Below are 11,162 nucleotides of genomic sequence, written 5' to 3' on the forward strand. Positions count from 1 at the left end.
TTAAACTGCTGGGTGCAAGTTGGGAGAAAGAATATTCAGTGAATAGATACAAAAATGGAAACCCCCAGATCATCTCTTATACTTCCTCCCTTTAAATCTGCGTTCACACAACTGTGAGAGATGGAATCGTGACGAGCACTGTAAAAAGTGATGGGTCTGGAAAACTTTATTAAATCTGGATGTACCGTTAGGAATTTATTTTGACCTTTCTCTCGCTGAATTATTTTTTTAAATCCTCATATATGAACACTGTAGAAGGTTACTGAACATTATTTTGTGCCTGATGTGGAAAAAAATGGCTTAAAAGATGTTTTTCTTTAAATCTCTAATTGTGTGCTTTAGGATCGTTAAGTGCTTTCTGGTCTCGCACACCTGCTATGTGCTGCTAGAAAACTGTCAATCGAATTCTTACCCCCAGTTTTTTCTTGTTGTTTTGTTTTTTAGCCAGACAGTGCCAGACAGTGATTTAAACTTTCTGCATCTCAAAGCCTGCCTGGTTGTAACGCTGGACTTAATGCTGCCAACACAATTGTACTTTATTTCTCAGTGTCTTTGAAAATTAAGTGGTAAGATTGTTTTTTTTTTTTGTATCTGCTGTTTGCAAATGAGCCCATTTCCAACCACGAAAGAAAAAAAAAAGAAGAAGATATAAGCTATTCCTTGTCATAGGAGCGTAAAGCTGAGAAATGCCTCTTCACCTGGACAACATGGCAGCTTCACTGACCCATAGCAGACTCCAGTGCCTTTAATTTCGCCCCGGCCAGAGCAGATGGCCTGGGTGACTCTTGGGTCTCTGGTGGGCTACAGATAAGAGGCTACAGAGCAGACATTTTCATTGCACAGGTGCTGCCACTGAGAAGACAAACCGGGGCTGAGGAAGCAGAAAGACCTGTCCTCAGACTGGACTATTTATTATTTACTGGACGTGACACCACAGACACACACACAGAGAGAGTAAATTACACACGGTAGATTACCTGCAAACAACTTTTTATTGTATAGAACTGGTTAATGAACCAGGAGAGTTACTGTAAGTAAAAAAAAATGCTCTGAGTTGTTTTTTCTCATGATCGTGATTTCTTTTTGTCAAAATGATATTTTCTGAATGCTGTGACCTGTTTGAGATTTGTATATTGATTTTTCTTTTTTTTTTGTTGTTTTTTTTTTTTTTCAAGTGCCATTTGACAGTCTAGTGAGTCGTGGCCATCTGTAGCACGCTCTAATGCAAGCACAAGCATTTGGCAGTGGCATCTGGGGAAGGTTTTTATTTTTGATTCACCCTAAAATGTGTATATATATCAAAAACTGGGGAGGGAGGGGGAAAAAAAAGGTATATTTATTTGTGTCCTAATTATTTGATTTGTTCTTTTTGGTGAACATTTTATCTGATATGTTGGCTAAAGTGCTTTTTGTGATTTCTTTTGTTTTTTTGTTTTTTTTCTCTCCTCTTTTCTGGATAATGTATAGTATCTGATATAATATATACACACAAAATTTCACGTGACTTTCTTTTCGTGTGCCGTTAAGTTTTCTTCATATAATGTATATTCTCAAATTGGCAAGCGAACCAATGTGTGTAGGGTGATTTGTATTGTGTATTTTACATGACGAAGACAAAACAAAACAAAAAAAAAACGACAAAAAAAAAAAAAAAAACGAGGACAATTGGGGGACTTTTATATTTACAAAGACATTATCATTTTAGTGTGTCGTATTGATGATTATAGAAACTATTAAAGACACATGTAGTTTCGTTTTCTGAATATTTCAGATCTCAGCTCAGGCTAGCTTCTTAGTGTTGTTTTCTTAAAATTTGTGACTTGTCTTTGCAGTAAATAAACGTTTTCTTGTTCAAACGCCGGCGTCCTTTCTCGCACAACTGATCGAACGACCCCGATAAAGGTTAGCCCATTAAATTTTATTCAACCATATTCATACATATATAAACACCAATATCATTCAAACTCCATTATGTATTGAGATTGTATGACATAATTGTAAAGATTAAGATGAACTTGCATTTCCTGAAAATTGTACAGCATTCTTCTTCTTTTTTTTGTTTTTTCTTTTTAAATAACTTCTTTTTGATTATGACCAGAATGGTTCATCACTGTAAAGGTAGCAAAAAGAGTATAAAATACTGCAACAGCTGTAGGTAAACAGAGCTCCAAATACCAAAATATCGTTTGATCAAATAGTGCCGAGCAAAAAAAAAAAAATGGTTCGGATAATTCAAAGGAAGCCTTCACGAGCGACGTAATACTGAAATGACTTAATCTGATATCTTCTTTTAACTTTTATATAGTATATTTGGCATCAATATGGCTTACACTTCCTCTCACAGTTCTCTCCTCGCTTACTCAGCTGTTGTCTAGAATAAGTGTCATCCAAGTTGTTCTCTAATTGAAGTGGGTGGGTGGGTGGTGGAGTCATCTTAGAAGTGACGCTCCACCCAAAAACGTCTCTTCAGTATCAAAGATGCACCTTTTCCAACTCGATACTGGATGAGGATTTTCGGGCAGGCGGCACACTGAACCACATATTTTCATGGATTTCATCAATAGCAAGAAAAAGGTTTCGACTATGCTAAGAGATTATATGGGTACAACAAGTAACCACAAATGAGACTATATGAAACGAGACGAAAGAAAAGTTAATAAAGTGCTAATGGACACTATGTGGGCATCTAATCCAAAACAAAAATGACAATAAGATAATATTAATGCAGGCGTTATAGTCTTTTTTCTTTTTTTTTTTTGGGAGGGGGGAGGATATTTTATCATTTCGATTAAATTTGGGGTTTGAAATTTCTCAATACAAAACATCACTTTTCAATGAAACAACAGCCTTGACTGGTGGTAGAATAACGGAAGCTTTTTATGATGTTGAAAAAGAAGCCGCGTTCAGCTTTTAACTCGCTTTTCAAATGCTCTTTGTGTCAATAAAAACAATCTGAAAGGAGGATATTAAATCAAAGAAAACACATCAAAAGGGGGGAGGGGCTGTGAGCATTGAAAAATATTTAAGATTACATTTTACAAGAACATGAATAATGTAAGAACATGATTTTACATAAATGTCCTGATCTGTGAGAGGGGAAATAACTCCACTGGTGTGAAGCTGCATCGGCCGTGGAGCGGCCAACGAAGGAGGACTGCACCGGCAGTATATTCCAGCTGAAACCACATTTAGGAAACAACAGGTTAGCATCCAGTGCTATGTGCCACATGATGCTCGACTTCACTTTTTTGTTGAAGCCAGATAGTTTAAAAATCGTAAATATACACACAAAAAAAAAAACAACAAAAGACAACTGAATTATTTATTCTTGGACACTCTCTTGTGGTGTTTGTTTCACACAGCACTGGGACTAACAGAATGATTATTGCCTCTTTTAACCTCAGTTCTTTATCTGCAGCGAGCTCCACAGGCCTCGTTCACTTTACTCCAATTAGAGGACAATGTCAGAATCCTGGCTTCCTATTTCATGCTCTTGCCGGCATGTTTCCAGTGTGACTCACATGTTCCTCCAGCTGTTGTTTGGAAGTCGCTGAACTTACAGACCTGGAGTCTCGCTCGGCGTACCCGCAACTGCTTGCAGCGCTGGATTTGAAAGCGTTTGGAATATACTGCCGGCGTTTACGTCCTTGATCCTACAACCTACTCAGCATAGCCAGTGTCTGCAGTCCTCCTTGGGCGCTCCAGGCCTACAGGTGGAGCGGTCTGCTAAAAGTACAGACTTGATTCTTTTTTTTTTTTTTCTTTTTTTTTCTTTTGTTCTTTTCTCATTTTTTGTACAGTTCATGTCTTTTAACTCAGTCAAGAGGTTGAGGGTCAGCTATGGGCATGGTGTGCAGAACTTCATCCAGTAGTTGCAGAGCTCGGTGTAAATGGATCTCGATCCAGCACGGCGTCTCTTTGATGCTTTGCCGTGGGTAGTCGGGCCCCCAGCCCTTCACGAAGCTCATCCGCAGGATGCACAGCCTGCGCAGGTCATCAACCCCAATGCCTGCAGCAGCAGACAAACCTACAGGGGAAATGCAGGCAGCAACTTTTAGATCGATGTGGAGCTACAGGCCAAGCCGAGGCAGAGACACGTCGGCCGAGTTAGTAGTAAAAGTTGGAAAATACCAAGTAGACACGCCGTCAAGTAGAAAAAAAGTACAACTGACAGACTCACATCTCCCACTCAGATCAGACCACACTGGACTGAATGTGAAATTCTACAAAACACATGTGCTGGAAGTGTTCCTTTCATTTTAACTATGTGGAAATGCATGTCAGTGCTAAGCAAAGCATTTTATAAATGAGTCTGAAAAGTAACGAGAGGTAAAGCAAAGAAAACTTTTTGGTATACACTTCAATGCTTATTTAATGAAAAGCTGTTTCAGAACAGATTGAATAAATGAACAGAGGAGAGCAGTGCAGTCACAAGTCTTCCACTTGAGCGACTTGGCACTGAAGTCTGACGAAGTGCATTTCTAAACTCAAAAACATGATTCCATTCGGTCCTTCTCCTTAAACAATAATAAGCATATCCTGTTTGTTTAAACTCTTGAATCAAAGGTTTTCATAGCTTTATTTCTGTTGGTAAACTATGTCTATATCCATATTTAAATATTAATATCACAACACTAAGAGGAGTCACATTTTCTAACACCAAAGAAAACTTCCATGGTACGGCCAAGTTATACTTTGTTCAACAAGGTCTGGGTCCATTGTAAATGTTGCTCATCTTAAGAACATATAGCTGAAGATGAGCAAGATGTTTTCTTAAAACTTGGCCAAAATCCACTAAAGTCCAATTTTGCAAAACTCCCGCTCCACTCAGAAATGTGTTTTGGTCAGTGGACGTTGGTCTGGTCGGAGTTCTGGTTCGAGTTTAACACATGACTGAAATTTTCTTTGTGTTTAAAGGCCTGTACATTCCAGATTTGTGATAATATAACTATTTTGGAAGGGTATATTTAAGATATGTTAATTGAACAGATATCCATTAAGAAAATTCTGCCTTTGGTCCCAGTTTGTTCTCATCCTTTAATAAACTGACACAGCTGGCTGTTTCTCTCTGCCCATGCTGCTCTGTAGTTCTCTGGGTCACAGTGCTGTGAAAGCTGGTGTCTTTATAAAGTCCCTGATATTAGTCTGGACTCACAGCCCCCACAGAGGATAATAATGAGAAGCAATCATAATAATACACTTGTCCGAGGCTGAGAGCAGCAGTAAGAGCACTCACTGATGGCAGGGGCGATGCCTCCCACAGAGCCGGGCCCAGGAATGTTCCCGGCCACCGCCGCTGCCTGCGCTGCAGCTGCTGCCTGAGCTGTCGCTGCCTGCTGCTGCATCTGCCGGTGGCACTGACGCAAGTCGAACACCTGGCAGGAGGACAGCGCAGAGATTGGTCCACAAACATTATGGAATTCAATGTTAGCTTGATTAGGTTCATAAGCGGCTCAGAGGTGGAACATGTAGAAAAAAAATCTCTTCAACAAAACGGCAATAAGGGGCGTATTCCACATGCTCTAGAGTGATTAGTCCAACTCTGAGCTGAACTTCTTTTACATAACAGTACAGTGTCATCAATGGTAAGATCACACTCCCATTTCAGTGCTAATCACGCTGTCTGGTGTGTAAATAGAACCTCTGACAGAAACAACATAAAGTTTCTATAACATCTACTTTCTGCTTTTCACTTTGCGAGCATTGCACTCTCACCTTGATGTAAGCACTGGGGTAGATCTTGTGCACTGCGTCACCAGGAGCACGTCCAGCCTCTCGGTCCAAATAGTAGCTCTGCACAAACACTGCATGATCGCTCAAACAGCGCACCCACACGTCTCCTTCCCCTTTACACTCCAGCTGCACGCCTTTGCCGATGTGAAGTCTAAGCAGGAGGCAGAGAGGCGAGTCATTAATAGTAATTTATTAATTACAGAGTGACTTTCAAGACTCTCAAAGACACAAGTCATATGAAACAGACTGTCAAATAGCTGTCACTGTCATTCACTATTCATAATCAAGATACATACTGTAAATTAAAATGGAACTGCCTGAGGAACTACAGGACGACCTCTCTCTAAACGTGGCAGCATACCTGGCTCTCTCGATGTTCTCCGTCCTGTGGACGTTGCTCAGCTGACCCAAGCAGAAGCGATCCCCTCCTGATGGATCCACATAACCGTCCACAGTCACTATGGGACATGTGGACGGCACCTTAAACGTCTCTCCGACCTGGACATCCATCTCAAAGTACGCAATGGAGCACCAGTATTCTGGAGCTGGAACCAGACGTCATATGAGTTACACTTGTGATGTATTGAAAGTTCTATACTGTTTTAATAATAAATATGTGGGCTGACTTCCATCTGCAGCTTGACACTCACCAGGATGATTGGATATGGGGGGCTGGAATGCAATTTCATTGGTAACAGGCCCTGCGAGAACATGTCGATATGAATATTGAGTAAACAATTCAGAAACCATTCCTGTACTTTAGTCGTGATATATTCTTCAAAAAATGAGCGCAGACTGTGCAGCCGTTGAAGCCGGAGCTGAAGAATTCATCAAGTGTCGAGGGTGGAGGTTAAATATCTAAAGTTAATCTTCAGCTCACAAAAACTCATTTCCTTCAGCTTGTCACTTACTCATACACGCATAATGCATCAATAAATGTCTACTGAGGAAAACTATTTCAGTCTTAACCATCAATGTCTTCGTGCTGCAGTTATCATTTTTAAATCAACTTTTACGTCTGATAATTTCCCTTCACTTCCACATTAAAGGTATTAACACTGATATCTTCAATAAGTAAGTCTTTATCTGAGCTTCCTTGTCCCAGAATCACCTGTGAACTGACGCCTTAATGTCTTCCTTGACTACTCATCTCCTCCAGCTGTAACAGTCACTCTTTATCTAAACTAACCATTCATTATTCTAATAACGCATCAGTTCCATTGGCTCAGAAAGGGAAACGGATATGTGTACGCTTCTAACTCGTCTGAGAAGATATAGACTGTTTATGAAGAGCTTATTTGCATTCACTTACAGTAATGTCCCGTGTGAGGCATGGGTGGATGATGCTGTAGATGCCCATTCTGGTGTTGAGGCACAGCAGGAGTGAAGCTGCTGCCTCTGGTCCAGTTGGGGGGAGGATCTGTAAATAGAAATGTAAAAAGAATTGTGTTACCAAATTTATATCAACATGAACTCTGTGCTATGCGTCCAATCAAAAAGGTAAAAACAGACCAAATCAAACTAAGAATCCAAACTCAATTTTACTTAAACCAGATAAACCCGTTACAGATTCTTATTTAAACCCTATCAACGTCCATAGTATTCTGAAGTGAGTGTATTATTTAACATGACAATCGTTTCTCACTTGAAGGTCCAGCACTGATAGTTGAGAAAGCAGAGGTTGAAGCTGAACTGCTGCCCTCCGATGGCGGTAGAAGAGCCGGGCTGCTGAATGTCTCCTGTGGACCCGGCCTTGACGGTGGATGCTGGATAGTCTGCAGGTGGCTTTCAGAGCTGGAGTGAGATTGCTGGTTATCATAGTCATATTCGTCCTTTACCAAGAGCGGACCTAGCAAAAAAGAAACAGAGACATGGTTAAGATTCATACATCCAGATAATCTTTGAAAAGGAAACAAGAAAACCTGAGCATCTTCCTACCTGGATTTGTGATGCTGAGCCCTGATAAGTCTGCAAATACATCAACAAGAAGAGAAATTAATACATTTTTAGTCAGTTAGCTTACATGCTGAATAAGAATTAGCACAATAACCAACATACAGCATCTGAACATGAGCTAAATTACGACACAAGCATGGAATTAAATTGATCAAACATGATTCGTTCACAATAACTCAGCGTACCTGTAATATTTTATATTTATCAATAGCCGAAAACATTAACATCAAACCAAGACTAACAAACGTGTTTCTTACCAATTCCTGGAGAGACAACCCTCTCGTAGTGGTATGGATTGACACAAACATTGTCACATTTCAGGTCAAAGGCATACTGGCAGTATTTTACGTGTTTTAACTCGTTCTTGTGTAAATCCGGCCATCGCCACAGTCGTGCGTAGACAACATGGGGAAACCCTTTACGCCCTGCAACCTAAAGCACAGAGAGGAGATGATCTATTAAATCAGGTAGCGTTTCTCATAATGTTCTCTTACAATTACAAGGAGCCACACCAACAAACTCTGCACCGTGTATCTGCTGCCATACCTGTAGGCGTCCATCCAGAGTTCGCTGTATGGTTACACACTTGCTAGGATGAGCCCCATTCGTAGTGATAGCTGTGATGAGGGAATCCAGCTCATCTTTCTTCTCCTTCAGCTTCTTGACAAGACTCTCGATGGCCCGCTTGGCAAAGCTTTCGCTCTCTCCCCCCTGCCGGTGGCACATGAGGCTGTGCACAATGCTCAGGCAGGCATCGTTGCTTGTGGGAGTGTTTGTGATTGACATGTTGCTCCTTAGGTCTCAACCTTTGGGAGGCTTTCCAGTTCTATCCTCTATTCCTTTACAAGTAGAAGTGACACGGTGAAATTACTGTTAATCCAACGCAGCCCACGCTCCGCAACCTAAAACACGAGAAACACCGTCTTGAGTGAGTTCATTTGGTTATGCCAAACAGAATGTCACACTGCATTACACAAACTTACACTCAAAATTAGGGCCAAATGATTTGGGGATAACATTTAATTGCGATTTTGCTGTCAGATTGTGATAGAACTTCTTAAAGCATTGCTCCATAATTTGTATTTAAGACGTGATGGAGCATCACCACATCACGTGCAATCGACTTATGTATATATAGAAACTGCTTCAAACACGTATTTATTACATTTGTTAAATTGCACATGAGATAGAACAGTTTTTATATCAGCTGTGACTACATTAAGTCAAATACAGTAACGATAATAAAAACTTAAATCATTGCAAAAGGTTCTCCGGCTTCCTCCAACACAGTCCAAAAACATGTTGAGGTTAATTGGTGATTCTAAAATTGTCCGTAGGTGTGAATGTGAGTGTGCTTGGTTGTCAGTTAAGCGGTGTATAGATAATAGATGGATGGATGGATAATTGCAATAGGAAACTAATAGGACCTTTCTGCAAACAATCCCTGATATTGTAACGGTGATGTCAATCATGACTCAGGAGCAGCAAATAAACCTTGGGTCAGACACAATGCATAATGTATATGATAAATTGCGGTCTTTGCAATGTACTAAACACATTATCGATTTGAAACCAACAAATGGTTTATCTCTACTCAACATACAATGAGTGCATCACCTTGACCTAATTCAGAAGTAGGAGGAGAACTGACAATCTTAACCCTTCAGGCAGTAGGCATAGTTGGTGGGCAAACCAGATTTCCAGCAACGTATAAGGACCATACGGTAGTATTTAAGTTGTCTGTACATTTTTTGTTTATTACTGTGTCCACATACCCATCCTAATGGGGGTATACATGCAATGTAAGTAACTGATAAGGTCTCCACCAAAGTTCCCATTCATGTATGCAGGAACCCTCACTGGTTGTTAAACCCAAATACAATCAGTATCCCATGAAATGCAAAACTAAAACATTTTCTAATGCATCTAAAACGTCGGTTTTCTAAAGTGGGTCTCATCTGAACATCAAACGAACCTTCCCTCCTCCGTTTTTCATAAGCATTTTCACAACAAACGTGGCTAACGTTAGCCCTGATGGATAATTTACTACAGCGAATAAACACAGGTAGCATACGCTTCTAATCAGTGCTGGCCTAAACTACACTGCTCGGTTATTGCTTATGCATTTAAACCAGTGCACATGTTTGACAAAAGTATTTTTTGAAGGGGATAAAATTAGCGAGCAACGCCTGGCTAATGTTAAGTGGCTGCATTCGCGTTAGCTAACGTAGATTCCGTTAGCAGCTGTGAGCTAACGCTAGTCAAGCAAGCAGTGATTTATCTAAGAGCCCAATCAAAACAGGCGGAATTGTAAACTTACCGTGATTTCTTCGCGCAGTAGTGTTAGTCCCAGTAGTAGAAGATAATAAGTGAGTGGTTTTATCTACCTAAATAGCGATACGCTATATAGCGTTAACTGGCTTACGTTAATATTAGTGTAGCTCGCTGGCTAGCTCGTACGCTAACACGTAACGCTAACGCGCATTCATCAACTTGAAGCTAGCTCGCTCGCTAACCTTCTGCTGTGTCGGGCCCAAAACCACCTCACGAAAAATTAGAGTATCATATTAGCTGAAGCCGCGCTCGTTTATCTGTTCGACTTGGTGCACTTGAATAAAAATGTGAAAATCCGTGTGAGCTAACACCAACGCGCTAGCTGGCTAGCTGGCCACGAAAATAAACAAAAAATCGTCCTCCACCCACCACGCTGCTACTGCGCATGTACGCGTAAAGATGTGACAGGCGTGGCGCTGCGGTTTGTTAATCGGATTTTAAAGAAATTTAAAAAGCGCCCCGACTGTTTGCGAGACCACATGTCGCAGTCAAGGTAAACAACACGGAACGAACGATTTCTAAGCTGCTGTGATTTATTTTGAGTGTTATCAGTCGTGCAGAGTCCTGGGACGCATGAGCTCATTAGCATGTGCACTGCAGCAGATGTTCCATTATTCCTGGAGATTCATGGCCTGTGTGTGCCGCTCCAGTTCGTTCAAAGTGATTCAGAGAAACAGTTAAAATGTCAGCAAACAGTGGTTGATTTAAAAACAGGGGACAATTGCTCAGTGGCTTCAGTCCCAAACACCTGAATCAGCTGTCTACTGGTTTATCAACTTTAATTCAGATAAGAAAGTTGATGTTATTGCACCTTATCTGTAGATTCAGCCATGCAGAGGGATGCAAAATCAAAAAATCTTATTGTGTGTCAAGTATTTAATCATATGTAGGTTTTAGGGATTAAAAACAGCCATATTCAGACAGACACAGTACATACCGTGTAGCGTTAATCTGCACATGACGATGACACGATTAACAACTTCTTTAACTTTTAAAAGCAGAACATTCTTTTAGATCTAAAATGCATCTTTAAAGCTGAAGACAAAAGGCTGATTCACTTACTTCTGACCATATGGGACAGTAAAAATGTCAAGTACATTTTCATATATGACTAATTTGACTTTGTCGTTAATACTGAC

The 11,162-nt window shown here is 40.5% G+C and overlaps 1 protein-coding gene across 1 annotated transcript; it reads right to left on the reverse strand.

The window, feature by feature from the left end:
* Positions 1–1,897: 1,897 nt before the first annotated feature.
* LOC103361651 (mothers against decapentaplegic homolog 4-like) lies at positions 1,898–10,399 on the reverse strand. Its single transcript, XM_008287789.1, has 11 exons — positions 10,010–10,399; positions 8,236–8,591; positions 7,947–8,121; positions 7,672–7,701; positions 7,379–7,582; positions 7,046–7,153; positions 6,384–6,434; positions 6,095–6,278; positions 5,716–5,884; positions 5,237–5,375; positions 1,898–4,027 (listed from the first exon to the last, which is right to left on the reverse strand). Exons 2-11 carry the CDS (start codon positions 8,473–8,475, stop codon positions 3,816–3,818), a joined length of 1,512 nt encoding a protein of 503 aa, XP_008286011.1. The 5' UTR covers positions 8,476–8,591; positions 10,010–10,399; the 3' UTR covers positions 1,898–3,815.
* Positions 10,400–11,162: the final 763 nt, after the last annotated feature.

Source organism: Stegastes partitus, unplaced genomic scaffold (genome assembly GCF_000690725.1).
Source record: "Stegastes partitus isolate 25-593 unplaced genomic scaffold, Stegastes_partitus-1.0.2 Scaffold521, whole genome shotgun sequence".
In the NCBI taxonomy this organism is placed as follows: domain Eukaryota; kingdom Metazoa; phylum Chordata; class Actinopteri; family Pomacentridae; genus Stegastes; species Stegastes partitus.

What these genes read in the sequence shown, in the direction of transcription:
- LOC103361651 (XM_008287789.1), bottom strand. Translation starts at nt 8,475, where the DNA reads ATGTCAATCACAAACACTCCCACAAGCAACGATGCCTGCCTGAGCATT. An exon ending in GCTCAGCATCACAAATCCAG is followed by an intron (nt 7,583 to 7,671) that starts GTAGGAAGATGC and finishes CTTTTTTGCTAG; the next exon opens with GTCCGCTCTTGGTAAAGGAC. An exon ending in ACCCCAGTGCTTACATCAAG is followed by an intron (nt 5,376 to 5,715) that starts GTGAGAGTGCAA and finishes TCCTCCTGCCAG; the next exon opens with GTGTTCGACTTGCGTCAGTG.